This window comes from Thunnus maccoyii, chromosome 9 (assembly GCF_910596095.1).
Source record: "Thunnus maccoyii chromosome 9, fThuMac1.1, whole genome shotgun sequence".
Classification (NCBI taxonomy): Eukaryota; Metazoa; Chordata; class Actinopteri; order Scombriformes; family Scombridae; genus Thunnus; species Thunnus maccoyii.
In genome coordinates, this window is record NC_056541.1 from 14,166,274 (window position 1) to 14,182,497 (window position 16,224).

The 16,224-nt window shown below is 40.5% G+C and overlaps 1 protein-coding gene across 1 annotated transcript in view; it reads left to right on the forward strand.

Annotated features, from left to right (window-relative positions):
- Positions 1-16,224, forward strand: part of fbxl17 (F-box and leucine-rich repeat protein 17) — a 248,318-nt gene that overhangs the window by 203,399 nt on the left and 28,695 nt on the right. The window contains exon 10 of the mRNA XM_042420590.1: positions 13,058-13,200. Within this exon, the coding sequence (XP_042276524.1) occupies positions 13,058-13,200 (143 nt within the window). The remainder of the gene's footprint in view (positions 1-13,057; positions 13,201-16,224) is intronic.

A 16,224-nucleotide genomic window follows, 5' to 3' on the forward strand; every position in this document is an offset into this window, starting at 1 on the left:
AATGTACACTATACCCATCTACATGGATGGCCTCCCACAAGGATGTTAAACACCATGGCGACAGGCGCTGACCCCAGTCGTAAACAGGTTAAAGGTCGACTGAGCTACTGAGGGGGTGACAGTGACCCTGAACAAGAAAACATCCTTTAGAGAGGATCAGGAGGAGGAGGAGACAGTGAGGGGAGGGTAAGAGATGAGAGATGATGAGCAAAGCAAAAGAAAAGAAGAGGGATATATGATCGGAAAGGACTCAAGAGACATTAACACATAAACCACCGGGAGAAAGAAAGACTTTCATGCAGGGCAAAGGTCACAGTGTTACTCAGGTTAACAGTACAGGGTAGATAAGAGGCTCGATAGTGAGGCAGTTTGTAGGATTGAGTAGCTGTATTTTTTTTTTTTTAGACAAAATGACGAATCCACAGAATGCAATCAAAGGCACCTGAACAGAAATGTAGGCACTATGTATTTTGGCTGAGGCAGACTTTTTGATGGTGGTATAAAACAAAAAAAGTCATGGTTTTATTGCAGAGTGATTTCATTTCAAAGAAAGTTTTCCTTAATACGATTCTCAGTTGATTGTACTGGAGCTAAAGTAATATACTCTTGTTGCAGTTTTCAACTGGTGTTTAAAAGACTCAGGTAAATTTTTGAAGTCGGCAATACGTTAGATGAAATATTTGTGGCGAAAGAACTCATAAGTTTTGTGGAGTTGACATAAAATGAAAAATATGAAGGAAAAATTGTTTCCTACACCGTTTCCCATGTTACATTTCGACAAATTATCCTTTCAAGAAGAACTCTCACATAGTTTCAAGTCTTTAGCCGCACATTTGGTCTGCTGTATGTTTCTCTATCTGGCCCTGACTGTGAAGTTACCTCCTGGAGAAAAGTGCTTTGTGTTTTTATGAGACGTTCTGACTATGCCGTGGTACAAAAACAAGGTTCTTAAACTGTCATTTTGCATTTAAGAGCACTTATCAATTTCATAGACGCAGTCAAAGCAGCGGTCTCAAGTAAGACATGAGTTATTCTGTGTGCGTCTGAAATGAGCCTTGAGAAAGGTTAGCCGTAAACTGAAAAAAGGTGTTTGATCTATAGCCAGATATTGATCAAAAACACTGTCTAAGCTTATGAAAATGTACATGTGTGTATGTGTGTGTGCACTTAGGTTGAGAGTGTGAGCTGTATACAGCAGTGGCACTTGATGTGTGATTTGAGTTATGGCCAGGTATTGATCAGAAAACATCACGCCAGCTTTAAACTTTGCTAAAGAGCTTTTGGTGAGACCTGACTAAGTGCAGTTACAGACTCATGAGTCATTAAGAGTTTGTATAAAAGAGACCAAGCAGACTTTTGTCTTTTTTTTTCCAGACAAAAGTGCCACATTCTAGTGGAGATAAGTTTTTTTCAGCCTTTTTTTTAAATCCTTTTGAACATTATGAATGCAACTCTGTTGGTTTTTCCTTTCCAGATGTCTGTAAAGTTGGTTCAATGTTGAACATGATGAAAGCTTTAAATTGATAGTCTGCAGTTAATGTATTGTTTTATGTTCTCATATACTGTACTATTGTTTTAAGATCTTTGCTTTTTTCTGTGTTCATGGTGTTTCTGCTCTTATATCATTATAACTTAACCATATTCTTTAGATCTTCTAGTTTTACCTTTATTCAGCTGACCACAGTGTTTTCTCACAGGTCAGATGTCATTGTGCCCACTCAGCACACACCGTGGCTTATTTTCCCCGTCTTTTGCTTTTCTCAATGTTGAATCTCCAAGATGTGTGGAACTGAGGGCATAGAGCCAACACCACTGCAACCTTTAAATTTCAAAACAATCAGTTAATATCAAGAAGATGGAAGTAGTAATTATATACATAAAATTAAAGTACAGGGTCCAATAATGTGTGTGACTCATGGTTTCATTAGATAATTGAAAGATGAGGGGAAATTCTGTAAACTAAGGAAACTTTGCCTCCACTTAGTTTTGTAGGAAAAGGATTAAAGCTTACAAATAAAGATTACACACAAGTAATTCCAGTTTTAAGATGAGAGTTTAGCCAAGTACTTTAATTCAGTTGTCTGACATGCCAACAGTTTCCCAGAATCTAGTGGTTAGTCTACATGGCATGTTGAGTCCATTGTTGTCATTTCCTCTTCTTGGACACTTACATAACATAACAACATCTTAACCAGTCTCAGTGCTGGTCACATCACAGAGTACTGTCTTCATTGCAACACTGGCAACACTGTCTACTGCTATTCTCATTGGTTTTGGGTTAAGGAGAGGAAAGATAACTTTTCTGTGTGTTGGTCTGCCTGCTATCAATGGTCTACTAACCTAATTGTTGCACAAGTAATTGGTATTGGGTCATTTGTTTTAGGGCTGTTTCAGGAGCTAAGCAGACCCCTAATTTACACACAGAGAAAAACACACACACACACACACACACACACACACACACACACACACACACACACACACACACACACACACACACACACACACACACACACACACACACATGTTATCAGAGGTTACTGGAGGTTTTTGTCAGAGGCAGTTGTGTATCTGGTTAATGATTCCTGCTGGGTTAATGCAGACAGAGTGGACTGTTAAAGGCTTGAGATAAGGCACAAAATCAGACCCAGAGGCACTTGGCAGTGTATTAGACAGAGACGGGGATGTTTTGAGGGAAAAAGAAAAGGGGACATAGTAAGAAATTACTAAAAAAAGAAAGAAGAAAAAAATGTGTGGATCATCTTCCTGTCTGTAAGTGTTGGCATTTAATGGGAAGTGAGCTTCTGCTAATTAACTACTTACCCTGTGCTGGCGAACAGCTCACTGTTTTTGTGTTTTTTGTGATGATGACTAATTGAACCTGCATGATTACACATACAAACAAATATTTTTGTATCCTTCCCAAACACTCACAATCCAAGCTAAGCCCATTCTTTCCTCTTTTCCATCACAAAACTGAAAGACCAGCTGAGATCTCGGTAACAATGCTCTTATACCTTCCAGACAAGTTTAAGTAGTATTAAGATTGGCAGAGAATGCCACGGTGTGTTAGCCTGTACTCTGTCTAAGCAGTATGAAAGAGCAGCCAGTTTTCTTATGGATCTTAATAAGCATGATGTAAGAGAGGCCCATTTCTGGGCTCTGGATCCAATAGTAGCGTGTAATTATCTTTAAGACCTGCTCCCTATGCTAAAGGATTAGCCATAATCCATAACCAAAGCCATAACTATTGCTACGCTACGTTAATTCCAGTCAGACACATGCAACATGCAGTTCAACGACTAGGATGCCTTCTGTCTTCATCTTCGTCCTCTTTCTTCCTCTTCACTTTCTCTTCACTCTCTCTCTCCTCCTCTCTCACCATTTCATTTCAAATTGAAGTTGTTAAGCTTTATGCCCCTCTGTCTGTGATGTCAGAATTGGAGAGCAGTTTTCCTGTTGTACAGAATCCAAAATAGAGAGAAGGAGGGAGAGAGAGAGAGTAAGTGAGAGTGATGGAAAAAGAGACGGACAGAGAGAGAGAGAGAGAGAGAGAAAAGGTGGGGAGGATTAATATCCTCAAAGGAGAGGTGCATAGGAGCAGAGGTGCTGTTGGTTTGAAATAGAGCTTAATATCCTGCTTTTACTGCTGATGGCAATGGAAAACTCTGTGTGTGTGTGTGTGTGTGTGTGTGTGTGTGTGTGTGTGTGTGTGTGTGTGTGTGTGTGTGTGTGTGTGTCTGTTTACTACTTCTGGATGTTGTCTGTGAAGCAGCAGGATAAAGATATAAAACACACAACTTCCACAGAGATTATACACACAATACACCCAAACAAAAACAGACAGTACCACAGGCCTGTTAGTATGTTATTATCATTATTTAATGGGCATTTTTATGGGAATATACCTATTTTATATACCTTTATATCAGGGCTGTATTATCAATTATATTAAAGTAAGTCATAAATCTATGAAATCTCATTCTAACTTGACAACAATTCTGCTGCATTTTCATTAGCAGAGAGATCTGTTTGATCAGTTTAAGCTGTTCCAATTCCTCCCAAAGTTGCATCAACAAATAACTGTTTAACACCGCATCACAAACAGACCTTGAAAACACTTCTAACGTGTGAGAACAAGTGATGTATAACTTTGAAAGCAAAATATTAAAAAAACATGTGGTTGTACTGAGAAAAGGGTCCCTCTTTGTTGTGTGGAACATTTTTAGATTCAAAGGCAATAATGACAGTCAGGAGCACATACTTTAGCATGTGTGGCACCTCTGGAAAAACAGCAAAAATAACACACCTACCTAAAATGTCACCACAACACAACAACATGGTGAAAATATTGAAATTATCACAAAATCCCTGCCACACAAATTTGCCTGGGGCTGTTTGTGCATCACCAGACCCGACAAGCTCTCCAAGATTTTTACTTTTTTGTTTGTTTGGTTGTTGTTGTTGTTTTTTTAACCCTCATTTCCCTCTGTTTATTCCCCAAAGTTTCACTGAGAGCAGTGATCCCTTTTTTCAGGCACACCCTGTTCACACTAGTTGCAAACATTCACACCTGGAAGCTGCCCAGTATAACCACAGTCTAATCTGTTGGCCACTGGAGCAGCTGGGGATTAAGGGCCTTGCTCAAGGGCAAGTCAATGGTGATAATTAGTCAGCGCCAAGCACTGCTCTTTCCTTTATTTTGCCCCACTGAGATTTATCCTGCTGGTTTAGGGGAAAACTGGCGGTTGCGAGCCAGCTTCTCGAACCCCTGCGCCCACTCGTTAATAAGTGAATTATTTATCCAGCATCAACCCTATCGCCAGACAAGAACATCAATATTGGATGATTCTGCAAAACTGTTCAGTGACAACTATACATCCTGTGCCAACGTAATATAAAAATTTGCACTTTTCTCTGCAACTACGGTATGGGTGAGGTATGGGAAAGATTGTGGTTAGGCAACAGAAACATGTGGTTATGGTTGGGAAAGATCCTGGTTACGATTAAAAAGAAAGTGCTAACGTTAATTGCTGGTCTGTGACGAGAGGCATTAAAATCAGACTCGCTACAGCACCGTCCACCAGCCCGACCTCCACCTTACTTTACGCCTCACTGCATACTGTACGGGGTACTTCCTGCGTTGGTGATGAATACTGACATTGGATATGAATTGTGAGGTGCGGAATCATGCAATATGGTACCTAACTCCTATAATTGTGCAGCCCTGACAAAATTTGGAGTGTTTGAAATTTCTGCCAGTCAGGATTCTGTAGTGTGAGTACATCTTGTTGGAACTCATTGAAACTCATTCATTAAATACTCTTAACTGAACAGAATTTACTGCTCTTATCCTAGACCATAGTGTGTTCAGCCTAATTGAGTCCTGATGAATAATGTCAATGTGTTAAGTGTCCCGTTGTCCCGTGTGTGTGTGTGTGTGTGTGTGTGTGTGAGAATCAGTGACGAGTGTTCGTTCTCAGTGGTGAAGGAAAGCCTGTTGTAGGTCACCTCTGTGATAGCTCCATCTCTCCTTATCACCCTTTCACTCTGTCTATCTGTCCTTGCCCATCACTCTTCCTCTCTATCTTTCCCTCTCTCTCGCTGTCAGTCACTCACCTTTCCAATCTTCCTTCCACTTTAAACTTCACATCCCTTCCACAAGGTTATCGCACTACTAAAACAGTATGTGTGTGTGTGTGTGTGTCTGTTTAAGTGTATTATTTTCAGATGGTAGACCACCATAACACTTCAAAGTCACTTTTTTTGTTGTTCTGTCTCTACCTCACCACTTAAACATTTCAGGGTCTGCTGATTGCTTCTGTCTCTCTCTCTCTCTCTCTCTCTCTCTCTCTCTCTCTCTCTCTCTCTCTCTCTCACACACACACACACATCCAAAAAACACATAAAACCATACAAGCACACACAGTCTCAAAATGGTACGTGTCAGCTGGTTTACATCAGATCAGAGACTGATTGGAAAATGCCCATGCCCTCAGTACTCACACACACAAGAAGGCACAGTGCCTTCTCCCTGCCCTCTGGCTAATTAATTTCCCAGATCGAGCATGTCCCGCCATAAAGTGCTCTCCCTCCTTCTTGAGTCGCACTCAATCTGTTCCTCCTCTCTCCTGTGTCTCTTCAGCGAGCCTGGCTCATTTCAGCTCCCCCTGGCCTTTGATTGCGTTTGCCCAAAATGTCAGGGCAAAGAACGTCACCTCATCGAACCTCTGCCTCTCTCGTTTTCTTTCCTCCCTTTCCTGCTCCATTTTGCTCTTTCTTTCTCTTTGTATCTGCATTTTTTTTGTTTTTATCTGACTTGGAAGATGAAACTCAGTTTTTGTCACATCAAGTTCATGTTCAAGTCCTCAGCTCAGAAGGGTCTTTTCCCCTCTAAATCGAGGGATTGTCTTGCATTCCTTCTCCACATCCCCCCACCCCCCCAGTTCTCATAGCTTTTAATTTGTTCATTCTGAGCTCACCACAGGCCAAAAACAGTCCTTATCTTGTCCTCAGTCTTCTGTGCGTGTGCATTTCAAGTGGTTTATTTGGTATGTTGTTTACTACATTAGTTTTGGCAGTCTGTGTGACCCCAGTCAGTTTGGCTGGATACTTTGAAGATGAGTTTGGCGTGTTAATCAATCAGACAGTGAGACCAGTGCTTGGCCAGGTCAGACAGGCATCAAAGGAGTTAAGTGACGTCCACATGGTACTTGTTGAGGTCACTTTACAAAGCTTTTACACATTTGTATGACATATGTTTTCATGCATTTACACCATATTTACATGCATGTAAACTCTCCTGAGAGAGCTGTAACTTTTTTGCTGATTTGACGATCAGTACACGTCATTGTCATGGTGAACACAAGCACATGTAGACATGAACACTCACAGAGAACTGAGCTTAGAACAATGCGCAGCCATGAAAATTCAAGTCGTCCAAGTTCAACCATGCAAAATAAATGTTACAGTTATGATTAGCAATGGATGATATCACAGTATATGCGTTTTTTAGAAATCAATTGAGAAACAGTTTATGGATGAAAAAATGGAGGTAATTCATCATATTAATGCCAGAATTGTATAAAAACCCAATAGCCCCATGGATATGGGACATTGATCATCATGTCAGAACACAACAAGAGATATTTAAGTGATAGCTTTCACGGTATAAACAGTATGATAAAATATCAGATGGTGACATATTTATGTATGTGAGCATTGTATTAACCCATTACTCAACCGTAGCTATGAAAGGTGTAACTTTCAGTCATGCGCCAGTGGTTGGCATTTATGTAACCTTTTATTTTAAGGAATGTTACATGATACAACAGACAGCAGAATTGCAAAAAATGCATGTCAGTATTGGTAAGAGTATCGGACAGAGTGGATGTAAAAAATACAGATTTTGTTCTCTGCTTTAAAATAATGCTTTTGCATCTTTTGTAACTTTCACAGCTTAAAAGGATGTGAAGTGAAAAGTTGTTTTCTTTTGGTTCGGGGCATACAGCAGCGCAGTAGAGACAGCAATGTGGAGGCCAAGTTTCTAAACGCAACACAAAGAACCAACTGAATGTCTCTCACATTAGACATGACAGTTGTGCTCTCTGGAATACATCAGCCATAATAAGCCTTTTTTCTGTTGTCCCTACTTCCATATCTATACACACACACACACTCTGCACTCATGCGCACACTGCATCACAGTAAATCTTTACCATATAGCATCACTTCTTTAGTAAACGTTCTGTCTTCATCAGCGGCTAAAATATGGTGTATAGGATTACAACAGACCGGCATTGGGATGGCTTCAGAGCAATAAGATAGCAGTAATGGCACACCATCATTTAGGAGAATGTAATAAGTGAATATCTAATAAGCCTGTAAAAGATGCTTAACCCCTGAAACTCTGAGGTCAGGTACAGAGATAGGAGAATAAGCTGATTAAGGAAGGTTTCTTCTCACGTTGCGGTCATCACAGGATTGACCAACTCCTGACCCCGCTGTTGGGAGTGCGGTTTCCTTAGCCTAGAACCACTCCTATGTTTGGATAAATCCGCTATTTATGGTGTTTGATAACAGCTTGTGGCTGATATGGGTAAGGAATAGGTTATGAATCTCCGGTCAAGAGATAATGTAGGAGTTAATGGAACACCAAAGATTTAGGGTTTTACTCTGTTATTCACCCTTTGCTTGACATTTGTCACCAAGGTTCCTAACTGAAAGATATTAGATTTAAATTTTAACACGTGGGAATGTCTCAGTGAAAGATTTGCAAGGCATATATGATGCAATCAACTAAAAGTTCAGGTTTTGACACAGGGATAACTAAAGATACCGAACGGCCTATGACACAGTTTAAATTGATCTGATGATTGATTTTTTTGTTTAGTGATTGATTGACAAGAAGATATGTTGGCTCAAATCCCATGAGACGCTTAAATAAATGGAGGGAATTGGTTTTAAATGTGATCCCCACCTGTTTCTCATTTAATTATGTCGTTTCATTCCCTGATGACACACTTGGTAAAAGACAGGTGAAATGTGCTGAGCTCAAAATGAATGATATCCAGGATTTAAGGTCAATCTCTGTTTCTCTCTGCTTCTTTTCACACTAAAGGGGGAGTGTACACACACACACACACACACACTTACTTAGGTCCCTTCTGGGGACATTACATAGACTTACATTCATTTCCTGGAGACTTATCCTAACCCTAACCATAACAACTACTTACCTAACCCTAACTCTCTCCCTTACCGTAACCCCTTACCCTAACCTTAACCACTGACCCAAAAATCAGCTTTTTCCCAATTGGGGACACGGCTTTTGTCCCCAATTGGACAAGTCGTCCCCCAATTAACTCGTCTTGAGTCCGAAATGTGTCCCTGAAAGTAGGCTAAGTCAGACCAAGCACACACACACACACTCACATATCTATGCACATACACACACTGAGCCAGATCCTAAAGCCATTTTCAGACAGGGCAGCCGAGTGTGTCCTCATTACCGTCTGAGTGTGTAGTCACCACTCAGTCACAGCTCCTGCTGCCAGAATGGGATTTTCCCCTCTTTTCTCCTCTGACTCTTCCACCTCTTTTTCACCTTAACTTCTCTTGCATATCGCTTCATCTATTTCTCTGACAGAAAATCATTAGACAGTTAGGAAAGACAATTTCCTGCTCCTATGGTCCCTTATACACCTATATTTTAACAATGTGGTTAAATATCAGGAAATTATGAGTTAATTGCAATCACCTTAAAAAGACAATTGACAATAAATGACTTTTTATTTTATTGAAAATTGTGTAGATATAATGGAATAGGACTTAAATCTTAATCAATTTAAATTGGTAGATGTAGCCGCCAACATGTACATTTGAGTTACAACTGAAACTAGCACTATCTGTGTGTAACATACCGTACAATATTTAGCTTTAATTGGTTGACCTTTCCAGTGTAAATGCCTTCAATAAAGCTCCATTTACAGTAAGAATGTTGTTTCCAAGATAATAACCCTCAAACAAATGTTTACATCTTTTGAACATTCTTCACAAACTGAAAAGTCATTATGGGAGCAAGAAAAACTAAAGGATCAAAGTTATTACAGTTCATCCTGAGGGGGACATGAATGTGCGTACAAATGTCATGGCAATCCATTCAACAGCTGTTGAGATATTCTCACTCAAGACCACAAATGTCAACCTCTTGGTGGCGCTAGGGGAAAGGTCAGGGGATCACCAAGGTCATTAGGATTCATCCTCTGAGGATAAGGAATGACTATACTAAATGTCATGGCAATGCATCTAATAATTTTAGTCTGGAACAAGGAGGGGGACTGACCAATATAGTATGTTGTCTGTTACATGTTCCTAATGACAGCGATCGAGATTTAGACAATTCTCAATAAAAACAAAACTCATAAACACTTCTCAGCTCAGTGATACTTAACTGTTTGTGTTTATATGTTCTTATTAGGGGATATATCAAATTCATTTACAATTTCATTGCTTTAGAGACAGGTAGCATGGGTAAAGAGTGGCTATGACATGCAACAAAGGTCTCCGGCTGGAATCGAACAGGGGTGCCTCATGTGCAAAGATTTTCTGCATCTATTTATGTGCAACTGTGTAGAGATGTGCTTCACTTCCACTATTGCATAATAAAAAGAATGCAGCAGATCTGTATTTCATTTGTATATATTCACATAAACAAAATTATAGTATAATTATAGTGTGCCCAACAGAAATAAAATCAACTGTTAGCACATTTCTTTATGTACATTTTTATGTCTACTTCATCACTATACTGTGCTCCGACTGCACTCTCTTCCTCCGACAAGATGGACTAAAGTGCACAACTGTAGTAAAAACGTTTTACAGAAAGCTCCTCTCCTTTGAAAAAGTAGCCAACGATTTCCATTTGCCACCGGGAGTAGCTGGAGTTTACAGTCTCCTGATAGAGGATCAAAGGAACAGGGAGAGAAGGAGAGCACACACAGGGATATTAGACTGTAATGTCGACCAGATGAACTTGTTGATAGAGTCCTAAACAAGTCTAATAGCCTAACACTTGGCTTGTTCTGACAATAGGCATTATCTGACTCCTTCAGTTTATTAGCTTGAGAGCGTAACAAAATGATGTTTAGTGTTATTTGCTTCCTCCTTTTTTCATTACTGCTATCTCAAACTGCCATTTGCTTTCTGTATAAAGTCCAGAACTTGTCACCAGTAATTCAGATTAGGGAGGTGGTGCTTGCTTACGTTAGTGTTGCACAGTAATCAGGAGATGCATGGACAATATATTCACTCGCACTTCTTATACATTCACCGATGTAGGCACCTGTCTGCTTCTATCCTCTCACTTTGTCAGGTTGAGGGAAGTAAAATTGAAGGGGAAGAAACAGGGACGTGGGGTTGGCGAAGGGGAAGTACAGGGAGTTCTGTTGTTTGGTTCGGTTAACTATGAAGCCCTCCTCTTTTATTTGATCTCCCCTGTTCCTCTGAAAATTCCCAATCGCTCTGCAAGGGGGTTTTAACAGCAGCAATATGTGTGTCTTAACATCAGACGAGAGGTCTGAGCTCAGGTAATCAAATTTGGGATCATGTGATTGGACATGACAAGGGGAACAGGATAGGGAGCCATTCCACTTGACGTCTTTCCAGCCTCTCTCTCTCTCTCACACACACACACACACACTGGAGCGCACACAAACACGAGTGTCTCAGTTTTTAGAATTCTTTGCCAGGTCACCACTAGTCAAAAAAACAACATGGCTGCTCTGTGTGCTGTTCACCCATCTGGCCTGATGGAGCCTCTTCCCCACGGTGCCGTTTTACATGAAACATACTGTAGCTTCAAAGCCGTGTTACTGCCTGTTTAGCTATAATGTGCCATTATGCATGGCATCCAAGTGCATGCTGGAGCAAAAAAGGAACCACATGTGGAGCCCTCCAAGTGCCCAAAGCTATATATTACATATGTTACATTCTGTACACAAGATGTGTGTGTGCGTGTGTGTGTGCTCTTGTGTGTGTAAAAAAAAGACTCTACATTACATAGCTCCAGCTGGACAGGAGGAAAGAGGGTTAAATACATGCAGTTGATTCAAAAACCATAAGATTATTCATTTCCCTTCTCCTGTGGGAACAAGCTCCTGCTACACTTGTACACATCTATATACACAGACACACTGACCCAGTCTTACCCGATGTGCAGTAACAACATCAATCTGCTGATTGTATGTTATTTAATACTGTTGTGTGTGTAGGTATTTTGAAAAGTGCTGGGGATAGAAGTGAGAAAGGGAGAGAGAAGGAGACGGAAGAGGAAAAAGTTTAACATAAAAACAAGTTTGTAAAGATTAATTTTTTTTCCCTCCTCATTGAAGTGGAGACGTTTGAGTCTCAAGCCTGTTTGTAAAAAAGTTTTGAAGTGAAATGGATTTCTACGAATGAGAAAACAACATCAGGGCTAAGTAACTATTTGAAGGTGCTGTCAAAGGCTCTCTCTGTCTTTACCCTCCTCTTTTCATCTTTCTCTCATCCCTCGCTCCTCCTCCTCCTCCTCCTCCTCCTCCCTTCCCATTCTCATTAGTGATGGTTGTGAGAGAGTGGAGAACAAAGCCCAGGCCCTGCTAATCGATCACTGAGCGGCACTATCAATCGACTGGTGAAGCGCAGGTCTCCTCCATCTGCTCAACAATTGACGGGTCAAAGATTGATGAGGAAGATTGTTGTGTTGTCTGTGTGTATGTGTGTGTGTGTGTGTGTGTTAATGCAAGAGTATGTCTTTATTTTAGATAGATTGCATGAGATTTAATCTCATCTCGTTTGCCAGCTGCATGTTTTAATTTGTACTCTTCTCAAAAATAAATTAAGTCAGTTTGAAAAGGGAAGCACACGTATGAGGTCACAGTATGTTGTGTGTGTGTGTGTGTGTGTGAGTGTGTGTGTGTGAGTGTGTGTGAAGGCATGTACTGTATGCATGCACATATGCTCCGAGGTATAACAAAGCCCCCAGACACAGAGAGATATTTGTTTCGGTGAATACTCTTTACCCTGGCACTATGTCTGGCAGCAGTAAACAAACACACACACGTACACACACACACACACACACACAAACACATGCAGAATTAAATCATGTACTGGCATGGACTCACACATTACCCTGGCATGTCGTCATTGCCTTTCAGTGCTGTGACTCATGCCATCACTCTAATGGATGAATCCTGCAGCAGTCTAAATAAGCATTGGTGTGTGTGAGATTTGTGTCTGTTTGAGATACATGGGTGTGTTTCAACGTGTTAGCCACCTTGTGTGTATGTGTGCATATTTTCAAGGTGTTTTGTAAACACCGGAATTATGTGTCACAGCTGGCCAGATGACTTGCCCCGGTTTCATCTTGAATTTCTGTGTGTCTCTGTGGGAGAACGATGCTGCCACATTTGCATGAGAAAGGTTGTCAGACTAACACCTTTTCCTATTTCTCTCCCTCCCATCTTCCACACCTCTGTATCCTTCTCCCTCTCTGCCTTTCCTCTTATTTCCACAGCTCTGATAGCCATAGGCCAGTACAGCAGTACCATAGAGACCGTGGATGCCGGCTGGTGTAAGGACATCACAGACCAGGGAGCCACACAAATCGCTCAGAGCAGCAAGTCCCTCCGCTACCTGGGCCTCATGAGATGTGACAAGGTAACAAGGCTCTGCCCATAATGTCTCCCGCTGTCTGGTTTTCTGTCAGTATGTACGCCATTCTATGTGTGGTTTGCTTTAAAAAGATGCTTCTGGAGATGTTTTAAGACGTAGCAAGTCAGATTTTTTTGTGTACTGCAAAATAGTTTTGGGGAAATATGCAGCATGAGTTAGTTTTGGCTGCACAAAAAAACTTTATATTTTTTCTTAAGAGCTGAAAAAGTTGGTTGATTATTTGATTTGTTGATGGATAGAAACCTAATCTGCAATAATTCTGATAATGAATTATTTATTTTAAGTCATTTTTTTCAAGCAAAATGCCAAATATTTACTGATTTAATCTTCTGCAATGTGAGAATGTGTTGCTTGTCTCTGTTTTTATATCACGCTAAAGCACATCTGTTTGTGTTTTGGAACCCTGGTGCAGAAAATAAGCAATTTGACGTCATCACCTTGGGCTATTGGAAATATCAATAGGTAGTCTCACTATTTTCTAACATTTTATAGATGTAAATCATCCAAAAAATGGTCAAATTAATGATAAATATCATTAGTTTTGACCCAACTTTCTTTAATACAGTAGCAATGCCCCTTTTTCGGCTCTGAATGTGCTTAATATGTGTAAGTGGGTGTGGGTGTGTGTGTGTGTGTGTGTGTGTGTATGCCTGTGCACATGTCTAATTCACACATTTGCATTTTAAGTAGAACTGGGCAATAATACAATAAACAGTATATGTTTTTGTTATCAGGGGAAAATATATGCTGTATTAATATTACATATTAATAATACAATCATATGCATAACTCTGATATTGTCATAAAGCAGTCTTGCTCAATGATTTGCAGAATTACCCACACTGACCAATACACTCAGATATTTTAAGGGGATAGTTACCTCAGTATAAATAGTATATCTGTCATCTTATGGTCTATATCTTTCGCTCAACACATAATGCACACACATAAACACACACATGAACTCTCAAAAGTCCCAGGTTAAGGCAACTGGCCAATTAAAAAGTGTCCAGAGGAGAGCGTGTTGAGTACCTAAGCCACTACCGCCTGTGCCCAGTATGTCTGTGATGCATGTCTGAGTCAGTTGGTTGGGTGATAACAGAGGTAAAGTGACATAATGACCCCTCTCCAGCCTACTTTGAGATGCCTCTGGTTGATCTTTCCAAAGTCACCCTTAAACTCTCATCTGGCCTCTTACCCATCCAATCACCAACCTGATGCCAGCTCATGTAGTTGTTGTGCCATGGTAACAACTCCACCCACCTCTCCAATTGGTTCAGAGAGACTCCTACCACACAGATGCATCCACTTAGTGTGGAATCATTCAGTCTGACATGAGTGGGATGAGGGCAGACAAGGAAGGGAAAGTGAACAGCTGGCTTAACCTAGAAGCTTTAGCCTGTACAGATATCTTACAGCCTGGTGTATTATACTGTACTGGTACACAACATAGACCATTATCCCACTGCTGGTGGGCTTCCATATGGTGAGTGTAACAGTATGTTTTAATGAGCCTTTCGTTTTTCAGGTTGACATTTGGGTTTGGGTCTGAACAAATTTAAAAGCCCCTGCTGTGCAGTAAAAAGTGAGAGTCGAAGTTGGCAGGGAAGAAAGAGAGGGAGGAGGGAAGTTGACTTATAGTCAAGGCCTCTCACCAGGTTGGGAACTCATCATTTTTATTTCTTCATTATAAAATCAGTGATATCTGCGTGTCACGGCCTTTGGTTGACCCTATGGATTTCTCTGATAAAAATGCCTACCCGGAGATCGTTAACTGCGACAAGAACATCGGTGTATCATATTTATCTATTTATACTGTAATAAAATTAAAACATATGAGAGGTCTGACAGTGACCCCATATGTAAGGTCTCAGTGATGAAGCGGCGTGCTCAATTCACATTATTGCAGACATGAATGTGTATCTATCATATTTATCTCAGAGTAATAAAGAGTAACTGCATTACATAGCAGGTGATCACTTAGATTCCATTTTCATTTAGTTCCCTCTTGCCTCGCCGACTCAGTGACCCAACAATCGATATCTACAGCCATGCTAATAAAAATCTGTTCTGGAATGACCTACATCTTTACTGGAATATCAAATTTTCTTAGTTTCTTTCCACCGTATGCTTTCGTGCCCCTGCCCTCCCAAATGACAAATTCACCCATCCCTCTTCCCGTATTTATTTATCTACTTCTGTGTTCAGATGTGATATTCATACTCATAATTTAGCCTGGAGGATGGAAGGATAAATAATTATTCTCCCACTGCTCTGAAGGGGGAATTTGGCGATGACACAGCTAAATAAAGCAGTAATTGGTGCTATTAGAGTTGTAATGGAGTGTGAATCGAGCGGAGAGAAGAGTTTGACAGTTTCCAAGGTCAGGTACATTACCAGCTGAATGACAGAATTAATTCACTGCATGCTTGCCCTCTTCACCCATTTCTCTGTCTTCCCCCTTTCACATCCTAAAATTGTGTTTAGCATTGCAAATGAGCCTGAAGTACTGATGAGGATTGGTCTGTGTGTCCAGTGTGGGAAAAAGACCAGCCCACGGCAGCTACTTTCTTTGTTGTTGTTGTTGTTGTTCATTATATTAAGGGACAAAAGGAGTTATAGTATATATGGTCAGATTTCAGGAGGATCGAGAGAGAGAGAGAGGAATAGGGGTAATCCAAAGTTCACTCACAGGGAAACAAATAAACAGAAATAGGTTGTTATTACCGAGGTCACAGTTAAAATGAGAGCTACAGAGTGAATTAAAGAGGTAACAAGGTGAGAGGCAGAGTCAGACCAGGGGAATTGTAGTTATCTACAAGTCAGCCCAGGGGCAGCAGTGACCATGCTCTGCCTTCAACTCACCTCCTACTCTCATCTCTCTCTCCTGTCCATCTCTCAAACCTCCTGCTGTGTCAACTCAATTTGTTTGAGAAAGATCTATGCAAATTAGATACAGTTTTGCTAATCATATTAGTAATTTTTGGAACCAATTATAACTGCTTTGAC